Here is a 19422-nt window from a genome sequence, read left to right as displayed (position 1 = left end):
TTCTTATAAACAGAGGGTGGTATTTAAAACGTCAGTCATAGCAAACTATCTGGCATCAAGGGCAAGAAGTGATGCACATTGTAACTTTGTAAAATGTATATATACCTGAATGTTTTTCCCTCCAATGGGAATTTGTTGTCATATGAATGTTAATGGATCATGGAAGAAATTAATATTGCTCTCTCTTCCCTTCCAGACAATCGAAGGAAAGTAGAACCCCCTCTTGGAGGTCATGATCCTCGAACTGCAGTTCAGTTAAGAAGCCTCAGCACTGTTTTAAAACGGCTCAAAGAAATCATGGAGGGGAAGAGCCAGGTACTTCTTTAGAAATATTTGTAGGCCAAACCATCTAGAAAATTAACTCTTTACTGGGATTTTCTGAGGTTTGTTTTTAGATACGTCATGGTTTTGTTTTTTTTTTTTTCCCTGGGTGTTTGAAAGATGAGTGAATAAACTCAAAAAGTGTCGTGTGAATACAGGGGAAACAATTTAAATTTATGCTGACTTTTGACTTGCCAAACATCTGTCATATTGGGGGAGTGAATCATTGCATTTAGTTGGCTTCTTGTGCTTGGACCAGATGCTCTCCTTTTAGAATCCTTCCCACTTATGTGTTACCCAGTCTAGTGAAAGAAAGACCCTAATAGTTTTCACCTTGAAGGATAACCATGGACAGGTGAAACACATTAACTGTCACAAATACTAATGAGAATTCTTGGAGTGGTTTAAATCTGCTGCTTACTGTGGTACTGATTGGTCAGCAATATTTGCTTGAAAGGTGTGCCCCATTAATCAGTTTTGATTATAGACTAAAGTCTGGTGGTTGCTACTGACTTGCTGATTTCATCTCCATCTGCTGAGTTGGACCATACCTTTAAGAAGAGGCTCTAGCTGAGGAAAGAATCCACACCTATTTATAAGTGGGGTATAAATAGCTATGTCTGTGGGCAAGCATGAATAGGCAAAAGTACATTTAATTAAACTGGTAGAGGAAGGAAATGACTTTTGACTTGATAGCTTTTATAGGTAGACTTTGAGTAAACTTACTTAGCTCCCAGTACTATTCCGCTTGTAGGAATAATCTTGCTTTGATAGAAGGGGCAAGCTTTTTGAGAGTGAAGCAGAAACCTTTCATTGCAGTAAGCAGGGCATTGAGTATGCCCCTTAGTAATACTTCAGTATGTGGCAACTTTTGAAGGCCCTAGAGATATTCAGATGTATTTGAAGCTACTGGAGGAGTGCTGAAACAGACAGGATACAGAAGCAAATGAATATGACCAGGACTTCTGGAGACAGTCCTTTAGTTGTCAGCATGCTGACTTCTGTAAAAAAGCTAATGCATCACTGCTCTTGATTGCAGCCATGTTTTGCTTGAATCACTTCAGGCAGCACTTTGTTCCTGCTGTGGGTTTGGCCTGTCTCTACAGAAGACCTCTTTAGTTTTGTAGAAAGATTGTGTCAGATTCTGAAAGGTGCTGTTCTGTTGAGCTTCTACTGCTAAGGGAGGCCAGACTTCTGTTCTGAACCCTCCCTTGTGACAAGAGCAGCCTGCAAGGAAGGCACAGAGTTGTGCAGTGTGACCAGCAGTGATTGGGTTTCTGGACACAGTCACGTACAATTAGGACACAGCATTGGTGTTTGGAACAGTCCCTTTCTATGTGGGAGATCCAGAGACCTGGCTTATCATGCAGAGCTGCAAAAAACTGTTATATGACATCCTCTGCAGCTTTGCAGCAGTTCCTTGGCAAAACTCTTCACTCCAGCTTTCTCTCCTTGAAGCTGAGTGTTTATCTTAAAAAGTTCTAGATTCTCTAAAACACTAGACTGTCTTGAGCAGTATTTAACCTCTTTCTTTGCAGGTTTTCTTGGTTGAGGACAGCATGAAAGTGTTGTGTCATTGATCATAACTGATTTGGTCTCAAAATTAGTCTAGCAGCTATGTCAAACTTTAGTTTGTGAATATCCATAAATAAATCTCAAAATAAAACCCTATGGATTTTTTTTGATTATGTGAAAATGAGAGCAGGGATCACCTTTCTTTTGTAGAATTACTCTTTTCTCTGATTGTTTTAAGATAACACTTGGAGCAGGTTCTCTTCCTAAGAAAAATCTGAAGTGTATAGTTCCTCTGAAAAGGCTTTATTCCAGAACTGAGCTCTGGCAAAGAGTGTTGCACAGGCAGGGCTGTCATGTGACCATTAGCAGTTGTCTCCATCCATGGGAGTTGCAGCTGGTGTGCTCAGAATCACAATTGAGACTTTGTCTTGCTCTATAGCTTCAACACCAATGGAAGTTTTAACTCTGTTTTTAAAATGATGTTTTTCCTGTGGCTATACCAGTGCTGTTAATTACTATATGTTGTTGTCTGCTGAATGTGAATTTCAGTTTTCTTCACATAGCAGTTAACCTGAAGTTTTGAAACAAGATCAATCTGGGATGGGCTTTTGCAACTATTTGCTGAAGTGTTGAAGAATTCAATCAAATAAAAAAACTTTTTACATGTATCTATAATCCTTTCAAAACATATCCTAATATTAGCTGTTGAAATTATGATCCTGCAGTGATAATTTCTGATAACTTGATTTACTCCTAGATAACAGCTTCAACTAATATGTGGTGGATTTTTTTTTTTCCTTCTCATTTTTAAACTGTGCTAGTTGAGGCCCCGTGAGGCAAATGGGGGGCAAATGAGAGGCGAGAGCAATCACTACTTCATATATGTGTTTATTTTTGACTTCCATCTACATCCTATGATAGTTTTATTCTGCTTTGCTTTGATCTTGGATCAAGGAGGCAAATTCCTACTGTATTTATTCTCTTAGTTCAGAACTCTCAACCTTCTGACTCCCACATGAAAAATCCTTTGTGTGCTTTTATGCAAGAGTGTGTGTACATGTGCACGGATATGTGGATATATTTTATTTTCCATAAGCATAGTCTACAAAGAGTCGGGAAACCAAACACGCTTTCTTGTTTACAAAAACAAAAGCTTTTATCTGCTGTCCTCTCTCGCAGGACAGTGACTTGAAGCAGTACTGGATGCCTGACAGCCAGTGCAAAGAATGTTATGACTGTAGCGAGAAATTCACCACTTTCCGAAGGAGGCACCACTGTCGACTTTGTGGGCAGATCTTTTGTAGTCGATGCTGCAATCAGGAAATCCCTGGAAAATTTATGGGCTACACAGGTAGGGTTTATTTACTGAGAAACAGAACAGTATCTATGTGCTCAGCTCTGGTTTACTGCATATGAGATCCTGTCATCTTCTAGTAAATGCTGTATGGGTCTGTAGTGGGCTTAAAAACAAGAAAAAAGAATCACATGACCTAATTCTTCCAGTTTCTCTATGAAAAATGGTGGATTATGCCATGCCTGCTAATTTTTACCACATTACAAAACAAATATGGCCACTATTGAACAAGAGTGTGCAGTACAATAAAGTATGCTCAAGGACAAGCTGCTCTGAGTAACAGCAGTTTTAAGGTATGAGCCACATGTTTTAATTGAGGATCAGGGGAAAGTCTTTCAAATACCAGTTACCAAATTCTAGACATCAGCTGATGTGTCATATCTGACTGGCTGTTGTTCTACCATAATTTCTGTGTGTTCTCACTCCCTCTCTCTTCCTCTCCTTGTCTCTCTTCTCTCTCCTCTTTCACTGATCTTGTGTTAGGTGTCATTTGCCTTGGAAAAATTCCCTGAGTATGTAATTATCCAGGGTTTTGCCCTTTAAGAGAGTATGAGAATTAGACTTGCAAAGAGGTTTTGAAACAGAAAATCCTTCTATTTCCGCCACTATACACCTCTGATCCTGTAGGAACAGAGTACTATTTGTTCCTGTTGGCTTACACTCTCTGGTTCCCTTTTCCATAGGGGATCTCCGAGCCTGCACTTACTGCCGTAAAATAGCCTTGAGCTACGCACACTCCACAGACAGCAACTCCATTGGAGAAGACTTAAATGCCCTGTCGGATTCGGCGTGCTCCGTGTCCGTGCTGGATCCTGGCGAGCCACGCACACCGGTTGGGAGCCGCAAAGCCAGCCGCAACATCTTCCTGGAGGAGGATCTGACCTGGCAAAGGTAAAGGCGATGGCTTCATGCTGAGCTCTGGAATCTCAGCTGTTCTCAGGCTGACAGCTGCCTAGACAAAAACTGGTGGTTTCCACTTAGATTCCAACTCCTGTAAAAACAGTCTAATTCTGTGCTTGCTTGTAATAGTCTTCTCTTTAAGTTGAAATGTGGAAATATTTCTAGTGAAGTTTTAATTTGCAGTTCTTCCTTTAATGTACTGATTCAGTGATTCTGTACCAGTGACAGAGCAGGCTTTTGTATTCAGAGTTTAAAGACAGACTCAAAATCATACCAATGTATTGGGAGGCAAGTTAATGTAAGATGGGTGTTTTCCCTGTCAGATTTTGAATTGTACAAGAGAATGTAAGAAGTGCTTTCTGTGTAGGTAAAAGAGAAGTGATGGAAGTAACCACCTGTTTCAGATAAGTGGGATTGAAAGGACAATAGAGAGGACCTATAAAGGTCCTTCAATCTCCTTTCAAAGTATATCTATTCGTATTGCTCTCAAATGAGGGGATTTTTATTTTTGGACCATGAGTAAAAGAACACTGTACTTCTCAAGTGCTATGCAAGTTATTTTCGGAATACCTTGATTAAAATTGATTTAATTTAGTGTTGTGGGGAAGAATAAATAATCAGGTGTGGTATTTGTGCTCATTTCCCCAAAACAGAACAGGCAGATGTGAAACTACTGAGGAGGTCTTGAGTCAGAACTTTGTTTATCTCAGTGTTAGTGCTAGTGACACGTGCCTCTTAGCAGCTCTTTAGATAGTATTCTAAAAAACCCATCAAACCATTTTCTGTCTTCAGAAAATGCCCTGACTCTTGCTTTGCATGCTGCTTTTTAGAATATTATGCTTCTATATGGAAGCATTTAAATGATCAGCTTTAGGCCTAAGTAAAGGAAAGTACTTTTGGTTTAATGTTATGGTAATTTAAAGTGGTAATATAAAAATGCATGGGATGAATACTACCAAATTTTGAATTGCGGAATAAGTATATATTCTCAGAATCTTCTCTTCAAATGTACAAAATACTGAAAGTATTGCTAGTTTTTTCTTCAGATGTGTTGTTAGTGCCTTCATAACAACAGTTCAGCAGCCAGTAGACATGAACATGTAAAGTAAGAATCATATCTTTATTTGGTGCAGCTTGTAGCACTCAAAGTGATTCCTGTTGTTGAAAGACTCATAATTCTATAATGGAACACAGTCTTCTTGGGAGCCACTGAGTAAATGTGCACTTCTTTTATGTGTGAGAGGAAGAAAGATTTGGGATTATGTGGTTTATTGCTGCTCTAGCAGGATTAACATTTTTGTCAGTGCTTGTTGCACTTTGCAGTAGGTTACACTGCTTTTCTTAAATACTGTTTGGTAAGTTCCTGATTGACCTTAAGATATTTAAACTCAAGATACTGAATTTAAATGGTGCCACAATGGGAACTGGCAACTCACAAGTTCATAATTCAGCAGAGGTTGTGTTCTAATAGTGGCTTCTGTGTGAAAAGTAGTTTGTTTCAAAAGAAATCTTGGGAATTGTCTCTTTCCAAAAGAATGTATCTGAGATAAGATGCTGCAAAGCAGTGAGAAAAGCATTAGGGAGACTGATGCTGCATGTACTTATCAGATGTCGCTCTGCTCTTCGAAAAGAGTTGTAGCACAGAGTTTCTGCTTTAACTAATTTGAAGGGCCATGTCCTTTAAAAGTGAAGGAGTAGTGTACTCTGGGTAAGTACAGCTACTCAGGCAAAGCTGCATTGCTTACAGTTTCTCATGAAGAGCATTTATCATGCTAGGAGCATTTATTGTGCTAGAGCACAGCAGGGTAGCTGTACCAGTTGACCTATAGTGGCTTAGATCTGACACAGTTTTGCCAACAGGAATTTCTTTAGATGGTGCTTGAACATCTGCTGTACTTTATCCTAGGGTGGAAACAGAAGGAAGGCTAAGGGGATTGGGATCAGCTACAGAAGGTTGTTAGGATATCTTGGCAAAAGCTGTCTAGCAGTAGCTATGGATAGCATTGCTTGGATTGCAGAGATGGTATGCTGGACAGATTGGGGCAATGTATCTACTGCCAAAGCATCTACTAGCAGCCTATAGGAGAGGAAGATATGTAAGAAAGGGAAATAGGGGAAGCAGGTGGGAAGGCACGATAATGCAGGAATTAGGAATAGTCTGTATTTTTCAAGAGTTGAGTTTGGAAGAAGACAGGAGCACTGTCTTCCAGATACCTTTGGCCTACAGATGGGGAAAACTCTCTCCGTTCCCTTGTTGATTTAACAATCCTGGGTGTGAGTGAGAGGTAACATGACAATTAACTGTACTTTAATTACAGTTGTTCTGATGTTCTGAATGTCACAAATATCTCAAACATCTCTATCATGCTCCTTTCCCTGCAGTTTGATTCACCCAGACTCTTCAGCTACCACATTGTCTGCACGCCTTGGGTCTGTCCAGGAGGATGCAGGGAAGTCACCAGCTAGAAACAGGTAAACTAATAATTTCTGAGTATTTTCTGTTCTGGATGCACTCCTAGCATACTTGTTTCTGTAAAACCTGGGTTTCCAGGCTTGTTTTTACTGAAAGTGCTGTTTCATGTCTAAAATGGGGCGTCTCACTGCCCATATGGAGTGGTAAGGAAGAGCCATTTGTGTACATCTTCATGTTAACAAATGTACTACTTCTGAGGGCCTGTAGTTTGATGCTGACTTGGTCAAGCAGAAGTGGTGGTGAAGAGGACAGGAGGGGAAAGAAGTGGCTACAAAATGTACAGTTCTGAGGAAGCTCAAGAAAAGAGAGTAACACATACCTGGTAACGGGAAACAAAAAGACTGAGGTCACAGAGGAGCAGAGGTGTAGTTTTTGTTTGTGTGTGTCTCCATCCTTTGCTCTTCCATTAAGGATAATCTTGTTTAAATTACCAGGCTTCATCAGGCTAACATCTTTTCATAGATCTTTATGCAAGAGTTCATCTTTATGGGATGAACTTGAAAATGTTCATGAGAGCTTTAGTGTAATTTGTGAGTACTTGAGCTTAATCCCACTAAATAAGCTGGTATTAGAAGTACAAGTAGCTCCCACTTCACAGTACTTCTGCTATGGTGCAGCTTGCATGCTTCCCTTATGGTTAAATTAAGGAAATGAAGGTGAGGAACAGTGCAAAGATAACCTAGATTTCAAAACTGGAATTGGGACATTCAGTGATTTCTTTGCATTTGTGTTATAGGAATACACAATGTTTAGCAGTTTGGAGGGATCTGGCAGAACCAGTGAAGACAGGGGAATTCAGTTGAGAAGAATGCTGGGTGTGCTGAGAAGGATTCTGGGAGTGCCTTTTGGAGAATGGACTGCTTGCAGCCTTTATCTTCTGGGTGATGGGGGTGGTTTGGAGGAGATGCACACTGACTGTACATCTGAGACCCAAAGGTCTCACCTGGGGGAGTAAAATACTGGTGAATAAATGAGTGCCAAAAATCAGTTCTGGGAAAACATGGTAAGGAGTCCAGAATTAAAAGTCTAATGCTAAATAACTGCTGTGACATCAAGAAGTGTGTGAAAGCTTGAGGATGGTCTCACGCCTCCTGTTTGAATATGACTCTATTTTAAAACTTTTGCTGTTTGCTCAAACATGTGGTAGTAGGATGGTTTTAATCTTGATCTGGCAGACCTAGGTTGCTTATTCAAGTTAAATTTTAACTCTCTGGCTGTTCATGGTGTGACCAAAAGTAGTTGTTTGTTTGGACACATGTAATGATGAGCTATAATACATCTCTGTTAAAAATTCTGAACCTTTGGAAAGCAAGCTACTGGCTTTGATTTAAGTGATGTTAGCCTTTAGATCTTCTCAAAGCAGCTGTAGCCATTTCTTTGAGAGAAGCTTGACTATTTATTCCCATTTCTAGAGGAGATGAAGCAGAAAATATACAGGTTGAGTGCATTTAGAGGCAGGTAACAGAAGTTACATATTGCTGTTTGTTTTCCGTGTGGGTGGAAATGTATTATTTGTTCTCAGTCTTAGTTTTTATGATGGGGGGAAAACCACAGCAGAACAGTCAAATGTTCCAATCAGGGTTCAAACTGCTCCTTTGCAGGTCCTTCTAAAGGATAAACATTTCCATTGCAAAATCTCCCTCTCTGGTTTTAAGAAATATATATATGATAAAGGCCCAGATATAATTGTTGATGATAAAGACACAGATGTGAAATGTCACTGTTCTAACTTGCTTACACCCAAATACAAAATCTCTGCTGCTTACAGGTATGTGGTACAGTTAAAGCAGCTGCTGTAAAACAACTGGAAGAGTGCTTAGTTATGGACTTCCACGTCAGTCTCATCTTATGCATTAGGATGCTTTCTGTTAAGGTGCATAACTGCAGTATAAAAACTGAAATAGGGTGGCATTACTTTTTTCATGCTTGGGTTGAGCCGCATCATCCATGGAGAATTTTTGGGAATAATTATGTATGTCTGTTAGCCAGTTAGCAAACTCTTTGAAGTTATCAAAGTTTCATTCCAAAGGCTAAAGGCTGGCAACTGTTTTCATGAGATTGGTGCAAGGCTCTTCAGTCAGTTTAGCACTGGTATTTTGAGTTTCCCTGTTGATATATGCAGAAATGTTTTCCATCCTCACTCCTGAGAGTGCTGTTAGCACTGAAGGTTACACTGCAATTGCTTCTATATTATGAGAAGTTGCACCCTGGTTATTCAGAGTCTCAGGTCTAGTTGTTGGTTAATGGAACAGAAGGTATCTGGAACTTGTTTGCATTTGTAACTTTGCAATGATAATTGCAAAATGGTGTGTTTGTGCTGGAGTGCACAGCAAAGGTTTCCTAACAGCTGGGCCAAGATAAGGGGGGTGCTCCATATTGCAGTACAAGGGGGATTGCCTGCTGCAGTGACCTCCAGCTTCAGAAGATGGTTTAGTCACTTTGGGGAACAAGTGCTCAAACTTCAGACTCTGCAAGCTTTCAGCTGTGTATATGAGAGCTGAGGACAAGGAATTTTAAATGGGACAAGGAGAGGAGGAAGTCTTAGTGCTCTGTTACAGGGATCTGGGTGTTGGCTACCCTTGCTGACATTTGTCTTGTCTCCAAACTGCTGGAGGATGCCATCCCTTCCCCAGTCATTTTAAATACAGACATGTATGAGTTGGTGAGCCTAAACTTAGTTCCAACTGCATCATACAAGATCTTTACAGAAGTTTATGCATACCTTAGCAGTTCCAAAGCAATTTGCTTGCTTCCTAGGGAGTCTTTCTTCTGCTTTGACAAGGGAGGAAGAATTAAGCAGTCTGTACTGACAAAAGTAAAGTGTCCTAGGCTTGAGCTGGTTTTTAGTATGCTATAAGATACTAAGAGGCCTGTTCTGGTGAAGCACCAGAATACTTAAAATTGAATTGTTCTCTGTTCCCCTGCAGGTCAGCCAGCATCACTAACCTGTCTCTGGATCGGTCAGGGTCGCCCATGGTGCCTGCCTACGAGACGTCAGTCAGCCCCCAGGCCACTCGCACTCATATGAAGGCAGAGACCAGCGAGGATGAGCGCAAAATCCTTCTGGTATCTTTCATGCTTCTCTTTGCCCTGCTCTGTGAAGACAGTGAGGTTTGCCTTGTGTCATGCAGCAGGGGTATTTTACTGCCTTTTAAAGCTCTTCTCTAAGCACTCTTACCTGGACCTCTCCTCCAGGGGGAGCAGAGATGGAGAATATGCTTTGGACATTACTGTCTTCCTGAAATAAATCATAGTTTCATAGGATTTTGCATACAAATGTTTACAACTTTAGTCTTGCTAAGTATGGAGCTGGTGTATGGTGGCTCTTTGAGTTAAACCTGTCATGGTTGCAGCTGTGATGCAGTGACCTGTTTTTGTATTTCTTCAAGTTGAGATTTTCATAGGCCTGGAGCTTTAAATCAGGAGCTTTTAATGGCTGCTTTGAAATAGTTGCACCATAATGAATAAATTAAAGCCCTTATAGCTTACTGGGCCAAAACATTTGTTTGCAGAATAAGTAAAAGATTTTGTAGAAGGTTGTAATTATGTATTTTTTAAAAAAAAAGTCAATGTGCACTGGTGTTCTGCGTAATCCTATTATCCTTTCTACCCAGAGGCAATGTTGTAGGTTTCAGTTACTGTATAAATTTCTAAACAGAAAAAAGCTGTTTTGTTTCTTTGAGGGAAGGAAAGGGAAGTGTTTCCAACAAATAAGGCAAAGAACTTGCAGAGAAGGGAAGGCAGTATTTTTCACACATTAGAAGACTCAAGATTGCGCTCCATTGCCACTTTAAAATCGGGCTCATTCTGTGTTACCAGGTTCTGCCTGCTGTCAGCAGTATGCTTTCAAGTGTGCCTGAGGGTGTAGAAACACTAACTCCTGTTTACTTGCAAAACTCCTTTCTGAGTTCCTGTGTAAATGGATAACCACCTGAGGGAGAAACCTGATTAAGGCATGTCTTTATACCACCCTGCTTCACAGATGTATGTTAATGCAGGAAAAAGGAAATTCAAACCTATATGAATGCAACTTGAAGCAAGATGTTCATGTCTCAGTACTCTTTGGCTTCACATGGCTTGATTTTTTTGGTCCATTTTCTTTCTTGAGGAAGAAGAAGACTGGTACTCTTTTGTTCATCTAAGAGCAGAAGATGGTGTCAATTAATGAAGGCTTTTCTATGCATTCCTACTGTTTTGTTTAAGACCCTTACTGTGTGGAGTTGACTCTATGTCAGGAGTTAATTTAAAGCCTAACCTAGTTCATTCGGAAGACTAATGAACTTTGTTCATGAAATAAAGGTAGGGAAGGTTGTATGTACACTGGGATAAGCACACACTTCAGTGAACTAGAGGTCAAAATCCTTGAGTTGGAAGGATTTGCTTTGTTCTGCCTATTTCTTCCATTTACTTTATTCACCAGTTCGGGACAGCTGAACTGTGGAGACTACAGTTGCTTCAAATTGTGTGATCCTGTTGTGTTCTGGTAATGATCCATTTGATTCTGTACCTGGGGAAGGAGAGCTGCTGCCACTGGTTTTAGGGTAATACCCAGAACAGCCACTGCTGGACTGAAAGCAGAAAGCCAGTTCAGTAATAAAAGCAGAGCATAACTCCTGGGCCTCAGGGCACCCTTTGGAAAATGCAATAATGTGACAGTTAATTTGAGAGCTGAAACCAGTTAAAATTTAATTAAAGTTCTGTTACACAAAAACAGAACAAATGTGGCATTTGAGAAAGTGAGCTGCAGCATCTTTTCTCTGCACCATGGGATGGTGTGCTGCTTGGTCAAAATAATTCTAGTTTCCATCTGTAATAATGACTTGTGCTAATCGAGGGCACATATGGGAAGACAGAAGTGGCTAAGTGCAGAGAAACAGCTCAGTTTGGATGGAGCACAGCCTACAGAAGAGTTGGCACACATGTTTAGCAGGCTCCAAAGTAGGTTTTAGATATAGATTGAAGTGTTCCAAGTGATGAGGGGAAGAGATTCACAGATTCAAAAAAGGTTAATTACGTTGGGAGGAATACACACATTTTTTTTCTTAGTGGCCAAAGCTATCAGTGCCCAAAAAAAGCTTATAAGCCTTTTTATTAAAAAAAAAAAAAGCTTCACAAGCTAACAATGCCTAGAAAAGCTTCATAAAAGCTGGACAATACAAAACTGGATCCTCAGTAAGAGATAGTATCCTAGCAGTGAACATTGCTGTGTTAAGTACTTGCTTTATATCTGGTCTTGATACTGGACTAATATATTCACAATATTGAACATGGGCTGAGCACAGATAGTATGCCAAGGATGATATCCTCTGTTTCTTACACCTCCTGAGTTTGAGAGTAGGGTGCAAGGGGGCAGTAGTGAGGAAATAAGTATTTTGCAGGCAGTACAAAATGTTGCCTCTTCAAAACTCCCTTATCTCTAAGGGTATCCACTTTGATTTTTTATTGTTCTCAACTGGATATGAATGGAAGGAAATAAGGAGCTGATTTTGTACCTGTTTGCTATTTCTGTTTGCATCTTTGCATAGGTTATGCTGAGTGGTTTAGATTCTGTGCCTATTTATGGAGGGTTTTTGATCTAGAAGCTGATCTGAAGGCCTGGGTTGATGCCCTTGGAACCAGTGCTGAGATATGCTAATTAATTACCAGTCTATCTCTCTTGTCCAGGACTCAGTCCAGCTGAAAGATCTGTGGAAGAAAATCTGCCATCATAACAGTGGTATGGAATTTCAAGACCATCGCTACTGGCTGCGGACACATCCCAACTGCATTGTGGGCAAAGAGCTGGTAAACTGGCTCATGAGAAACGGGCACATAACCACAAGGTAACCCTGATGCTTTGAGACAACAGGTGTCCTCTGTATAGAGGAGGTTGTGTGAGTTTGAGCTGATCTAGGGTACCTTAAACTGCAGAGATAGGCCCCCTTGCAGGGAGATGAGAGAGAAAATTCAAATCTCCCCTTTACTGCCTACCCTGGAGCAGGTTGCATTCTCACTCCATGTGCCCCAGAACAGCAGGGCGCGGAGGCTGTTTGGTTTGGAAACCAGTATGAGAGGTAGCTATGGGACTAGTGTCAGTCATATGGAGAACAGCATGTGTGTTACAAAAATTGTCCAAAGGTGTTCACTGGTACTCCAAAGAGCAAGTCTGCCTCTGGGATCAGAGATCACTAATAGTGTTTGATAGCTGAATTTTCAGTGGAGCTGGCAGACTCTTAACCATGTAGGTGAATATAAGCAATCTTGTGTATTTAATAATATGATAATGGGATAAAATTGAGATGGTTCTTAAGTGTAGAGAACAATCCTCCCTCAGAGATGATCAGTATATATAACAATATTGGAGGAGCACAAACATGTCTTAGTTATATGTTGGACACCTCAGCTGAATTTAGAGTACTGGCAGTCTCTTTATTTAGCTCCATGCTTGTGTTAGTACACTGTGCTGCCTCACCACAGTATTGTAAATAGTGTCTCTGTAAACATGGGAATGGAATACCAACAGGTCAAATAGTGCATAGTAAATTACTCTCCCCTTTCGTAGTGTGCTTGTATCATAAACCATATGTATTTAGAGCAAAACATAGAAAACCATCTCTATTATACTTCCAGGGTCCAGGCCATTGCAATAGGACAGGCACTGGTTGATGGACGTTGGCTGGAATGTGTCAGTCATCATGATCAGCTTTTCAGAGATGAATATGCTCTCTACAGACCATTGCAGGTAAAAGGAGTGGGAAAGCTGAAAGATACCATTTTTCTTGGATTTGGCTGTTAACCAGAATATTTTCTAATCCTGTTCTCAACAGCTACAGATATGTTTTCTAAATCAGGTCTCCTGTACAGAAAGTAGAGGGCCAGACCTTTCTCTTTAGTGGGTTGAAGCCTGAGGAAATTTCAGTTGCTCAGAAAGCTTTGTGGCTGTCCTCTGTGGAGAATGAGATGTTACATGTGGTGCTGCCTAAAGTGAAGGAAAGGGTCTTCAGAGCCAGGCCTCTCATGGTGGACATCTTCCACAGAGATCAAGGTGGCACAGTCTGTGCCTGTGGCATTTGTTGTCATGTGCAGAATTTAGAATCTGTATGCACTTACTGGTGATGGAGATGCAATGGTGATCTTCTGTTTCAAAATTCCTTTAAAAAAATTCCAAGTGGATACTTTAGATATATTGTATTGGTAACCTTCTGATCTCCAGTGATGGAGTAATAAGGAATTCAGTACCTTAGCCACATGATCCAAGTTTGGGACAAGGTCTTTCTCATGCCTCCCAAACAGGACTAGTTGCCTGAGGGGAGGCAGGAACTAGTGACCAGAGATTCTGTCCTACTGTATTTCATTGGAATCAAGCCTACTGAGGGGTAAGAGCTGTCACTGGCCTGAGAGTGATTGGGTTTTATAGCTTGAACAAGATAGCTCTGTAGCCTCTCTTAACTCATTCAGTTTCAGTTAAGAGCCTTTTGTGTTCTTAAGCTTCTTACAATGACGAATGGCTTAGCTGTCCCATGGGCTTCAGACAAAGCTTGCAGCCAATAACCTTTGTCTTCCTCATGCATTTCAGTCATATGGACACAGTCATATGACTTCCCTTGAGAGTGCTCTGGGGTTCATCTGATATCTCAGCTAGTCAGCTGTCTCAGTGTCCTGGTAAAAGCTTGCCTTTAACTAGCAAGTTCTTATGCATCCCTATTTGTAATGTGCTTATGTTATATGTTTAAAGTAAATTCTTGTTCTCATCAGCTAGAAGCACTATCTGATCTCACTTCTTCAGGACAAGAGTCTGGAGAAATGGTGTTGCTTGCTGCACTCACTGCAGCCAAAGGCATGATGATGATAACTTTGTTTTGAGGTGCCTAGAGGCATGAGGAAGGCTGATGGAAATTACTCAGGTAGTCTCCAGGTTCTCTGGCAATCTGGCTAATCTTTGCTTTGACACAGTAGGCCCATCTAGAGTCCATCTTGGGTTGAAACTCTCGGGGCTACATTGATCAGTTAAAGAATTGCTCCAGTAACTTAGAATTAGGCTCCACCAAAGCTGTGCATGTTGGTTTCTGGATGAAGGATAAGGCTGTCACCCACCTTGGCTGGAAGCTTTCAAAACTGCTTAACTGGATGTGATGACAGAAAATGTGCAGTATAATAAACTTATCCTTTAGTACCACTTAGTCACAATTTGTTTAGAAGCAGAGTGTAGGTAGAAGCTGGGAATTGTAAAGAAGTACTTGTTTCTTGTCCCAAAGAGTTCCTACTTCACACCAAAGCAGGTAACTCTATGACTAACTTGGCTTAGCCCACTGAGAGTATCCTTTTATTTTAAAATGCCTGACCTGCATTTGTGGTAGGCTGCTTAATATTTCAGCAAAGCTACACTTCAATAACTTTTTTCCCTTCCTTGTCTTCTAGAGCACAGAGTTCTCAGAAACCCCATCTCCAGACAGTGACTCTGTGAACTCTGTAGAGGGCCACTCTGAGCCGTCCTGGTTCAAAGACATCAAGTTCGATGACAGTGACACAGAGCAGATTGCTGATGAAGGGGAAGACAACTCAGCCAGTAAGTTTCACCTGAGTCTTCTTCTCACTCTGCGTTCTCTTCTGTTGTCCCCAGTCCTTCAGGACTTAGTAGGTTAATCATGTCTTGCTTTATTTGTGTGTGTTTCTGTGTCTGCGCTTGGGGCCGTAAGGATCTAGGAAAGCTATAGCCGGACTAGAGTTCCACTTTCTCACAATGGATACAGTATTTTGAATTTAGTGAAACTGGTAAAGCTTCAAACTTCCAGTGAAGGAGAAGCATGTAAATTGCTGCCATCTGTTTCTCAGGCAGAGTTCTGCTTGATTTGGGCCCTATAGTAGTGCACTAAAGAATGTTCAGTATGTCAGCATGCCCACATGAAGACAAGATTAGAGCTGTGAAAATACGTATTCCTGTATTATTGTACACTAGTCTTTATGTATTAAAGACAATTTTTCTCCTCTCTGGTACCCTCATAATACCCATTTGAACCCTTCTCCTCCCTGTATCTTCCCCTCACCCAACACTAAAAGACTCTGCCAGCCCTAGCAAGCGCACTTCAGTCAGCAGCTTCCAGTCCACAATGGACAGTGATTCGGCCGCCTCCATCAGCCTGAACGTGGAGCTGGACAACGTGAACTTCCATATCAAGAAGCACTCCAAGTACCCACATGTGCCCCCTCACCCTGCCGACCAAAAAGGTATGAGGTAGTCACCAGCTGGAGTTGCACATGATGGAGAGCTGGCCCTAATATTACTGACTTATTTGGACACTGCTTATGTAGCTGTCTTACAGAGGGGAAAATATTTAACTGGCACTTGCTTGCAGTTTTCATGTGCTCACCTCTGAGGAGGCTCAATAGACCTGTTGAAACACCTTCTCTGCAGAGTGTGTAACTTCCCCTGTGACTTTCTCTTTGCCATTGAAGCAAAGTCTCTTGCCCATGCATAATAGACAGATCCATATATTTGTACTGGCTAACTGGGGTGGAAAAATAATCCACACATAAACCAGTTTGATATATCACTCTACAGTTGGAGATGGAAGTTAAAACAGCAAGCAAGAAATAAAACCCCAGAAAACAAAAGAACAAGATTAACCTGGAAGAGTTCTCTGCTGACTTAAAATTGTACCTTAATAAGCTTACATTTTACAGAAGAATCTTACTGATAAACAAGAAGGCCTAACTTAATCCATATACATAGCCTTTCTTCAGAAGAGATCATCCATTTTAGTAGGAAGAAATCAAATACTTTTGAAAGGATTTTCCCCTAAAGAAGTACTAAATTGAAAGACTCTATAACCAACACCTTTATGGAAGAAATATGTGCCTGCCTGTTGACAACTGCATTCTCTTAAGTGTGAGACTGGGGCTTGGGTCTAGTATATTTTAATTACTTTTCATGTTGGGTAGTAGTGGATGTCTTTGCTCTGCTTCCTTACATAAGGTTACATCAGCTTTGTAGACTTGTTTCTTTGGTGGCTTCTAAGTAGTTTCTTAATTATTGTTTACCCCAGCCTTTCAGTGTTTCTGACTTTAAGAGATGATCCAATGCTAAATAATTTGCACTCCTAATTAATTCACTCTTCTATAAAGTCTAGCAGATCCTGTGTTGCTATGAATCAGAATGGAACAGCAGCCTTAAACTTTCATACAGATTGCATATTCTGAAATTGAATGGTGTATGAAGACAGTGAGGGAGGAGGCGTGATCATAGCTGACTTTCCAAGTGTGTTAGACATGTGGGGCAGAATGAGACAAATTAGAGGAGGCATTTATTGATCCCTACTGTAGTCACTTTTTGTTATTTGCTAAAAATATGCCTAGAAGGAAGGAATTCTAATTGCTTGTTTTCTGCCAAAGAGAGCAGCAGAACAGTTTCAAAAGTTTGAGTTGATGTCAGATGATCCAAAATTGTGAGTGGATTGTCAGCACTACTGACACCTGCTCATTACTGGTTCCTTTCAATTTGTTTCCAGCTGATCCCCTAATCAAATGAAAAGCTAATGCATCTACAGGGAAGGAAAGCTGAAGAGAGGGAGATATACCAAATAATTCCTTTTAGGAAGGAGGGGTGCTGGACTAAGTGAGGCTGAAACAGGCTCAGGTGTGCTGCAGTACCCAATGAATTTGTAGCTGTAGCAGGTTTCTTTACCAGTGTGTGATGACAATAAAGCAGGCAATAGTCAGTTTGGTTCTGCCAAATGTTAAAGGACTTGCAGGGTTCTTGTCTGGTTTCAAACGTATTTTAGTCTTTATGCCTTTATACAAGGAGCAGTACATTATGAAGGGGAAATATAAGGGAACCTCTCGCTCTTGGAAACAGTTGACCAAATCAAGGCTGCTCAGAGCCAGAACTCTGAACACAAGAACTTGTGAGTTCTTGTGAGAAAGTTTTTAATGGTGGAGACCTTGGAGAAGATCAGTGGAAAAGGCAAGTAATGAGGGACTGAAAGGAGGAAGACTACTGCCTTTGAATTGTTTATGCTGGCAGCACTCTGATATCTGTGGTGAATCTCTGCTGGTGTTTGGTATCTGTTCCTGAAACGTGGTCTCTTAATAACCAGCTTATTCTGTGGGAGTGCAATTGGCAGTAGAAAACTGGTAACATTTTCTTCCAAGAGAATGGATTTCCCTTGAGGGGACAGTACCAGTAATAGGCCCAGAACTGGGATAGAGTGGAATTGTCATGGAAGTGCTCTCTGGATAGGTAGGTATCCTGCAGCTTTTTGAAAAATCGATATCTGCAAATACAGAGAAGTTAGTGAAACTTTTTTATTTTGTTTGTATTTATAATTCCTGGCATGATAATCTCTAGAGAACTAAAGACCCAACCAGGGAGCAACAAGTTAAAATGAGTTACAATATCTTGAATAGCAAGAAATACTTCTTGGCAATAGAAAGACTGAAACTTTGTGGATAGTGAGGAGGGACAAAACCCTACAGTGAATGCTGCATTTCCCATGGTAGTGAAATACATGGCTTCTGAAATTTCGTTCTGTAACTATTAAAGTCAGAGGCTTTATATAATAAAGTTAATATGAAGATTTTTACCTTGTTTTTCTGATTATCCTGGCTAAATTCAAGAAAAGATGCTAGAATATCACAGTGATTAGACAGCCAAAACTGGATAGTTAAGCATTTGTGTAAAATGGGTGGTTATTTTAAGGACAGAGTTCTATAGTTAATCAGTGATATGAGGTGTTTGCAACTGTCAGCATCAGTAACTTCCCTATGATTGTTATGCACACACTTATTTATCTTGATTGTGTTGGACTTGTCTCTTCTCCTTAGACTGGGTGACAGTGACTTGACTTCCTTTGAAATAATGAAGTGAAACTGAAGATCCCACCTTCCTTTTGAAGTTGTAATTCAGTTTCCTTAGGACTGTGTAAATTCCAGTAATTGCATTCTGGGGAGGACTGACAATAGAAAACATCAAGTGCTGGAAGTTCAGGTCAGCTTTGATCTAAGCAGTTCAAGGATTTCTTGAATGATTAAGGGATATGCAATTTCCCAGAGTCACAGAAGTCAGCTGCTTTGAAGCAAGGGCCGGTGATGTATCCACCAGCTGTGATTTAGCACAGAGTGTATACTCTAATGGTAGAACTTCTTGTGGTGTTATAGGCTGACTAACTCTGGTATGGTTCCATGAAATTTGGGTGACTCCAAGTTAGCTGAGTATAGTGACTCATTTATAATATCATCTGCCTAAAGACATAGTATGTATCAGAAGGGGAAACAAAATAAGGTTATTTTCTGCATTTAAACTGGGAGAAGAGGTTACATGATAAATTTTATATATGGGGTTTAGTTGCTGTTTCTGAAGAGATACAGTTTACAATATGTGAAATTCTGTTTTATAAACATCTTTCCAGACAGATATCCTTGATCATGGTATGAGGTATTTTGGGTGGTTTTGATGCTTGAAAGTAGTTAGGAGGAAAGAGAAGATGATTCAAGTAAGAGTATGCAGTTCCTTTTTAGTTTTGTTTGCCAACGCTCAGTGTGCTGTTGGTTTTGGTTCTTCTTTTGAGAAGGTGCTTGGGTTTTCAGGTTATAAAAGAAGCTACAGGAATATTTCCCCATCCCCCTTCCTCATTTGGTGGTGCATGATGCATGTAGGGATGATGTGAGGTAAGAAATGTGCGTGTTAGCCACCCTAAACCATCTCAGACTCACACTTATGAGTGTGTTATCTGTCTGGGCTAAGAAGGGGTATGGTATCTTTCCTTGTCAGGAACTTTCCTGGGGAACTAATCAGAAGTGATGTCAGGAGCTGAAGTTGTATTGAAAAGAATAATAGAGTGGTTTGGGTTGTAAGGGATCTTAAAGATCACTTACATGAAAGAAC

The 19422-nt window shown here is 40.6% G+C and overlaps 1 protein-coding gene across 8 annotated transcripts in view; it reads left to right on the top strand.

The window, feature by feature from the left end:
* The window catches only part of PIKFYVE (phosphoinositide kinase, FYVE-type zinc finger containing), a 63354-nt gene that overhangs the window by 9822 nt on the left and 34110 nt on the right, over positions 1-19422 (top strand). For 7 of the 8 annotated variants that reach the window (XM_085585172.1, XM_085585168.1, XM_021531312.3 and 4 more), the window contains 9 exons: positions 197-315; positions 3016-3187; positions 3874-4081; positions 6473-6562; positions 9491-9629; positions 12228-12385; positions 13173-13284; positions 14961-15108; positions 15600-15767. In XM_085585172.1, the coding sequence (XP_085441298.1) occupies positions 197-315; positions 3016-3187; positions 3874-4081; positions 6473-6562; positions 9491-9629; positions 12228-12385; positions 13173-13284; positions 14961-15108; positions 15600-15767 (1314 nt within the window). The remainder of the gene's footprint in view (positions 1-196; positions 316-3015; positions 3188-3873; positions 4082-6472; positions 6563-9490; positions 9630-12227; positions 12386-13172; positions 13285-14960; positions 15109-15599; positions 15768-19422) is intronic. The other variant, XM_085585169.1, reaches the window with a different exon arrangement.

The sequence above is a fragment of the Lonchura striata genome, chromosome 7 (genome assembly GCF_050655825.1).
Source record: "Lonchura striata isolate lonStrDom1 chromosome 7, ASM5065582v1, whole genome shotgun sequence".
Taxonomy (NCBI): Eukaryota; Metazoa; Chordata; class Aves; order Passeriformes; family Estrildidae; genus Lonchura; species Lonchura striata.
Note: the sequence above shows the minus strand (reverse complement) of the source record. Positions and strands in the feature narration are given on the sequence as shown.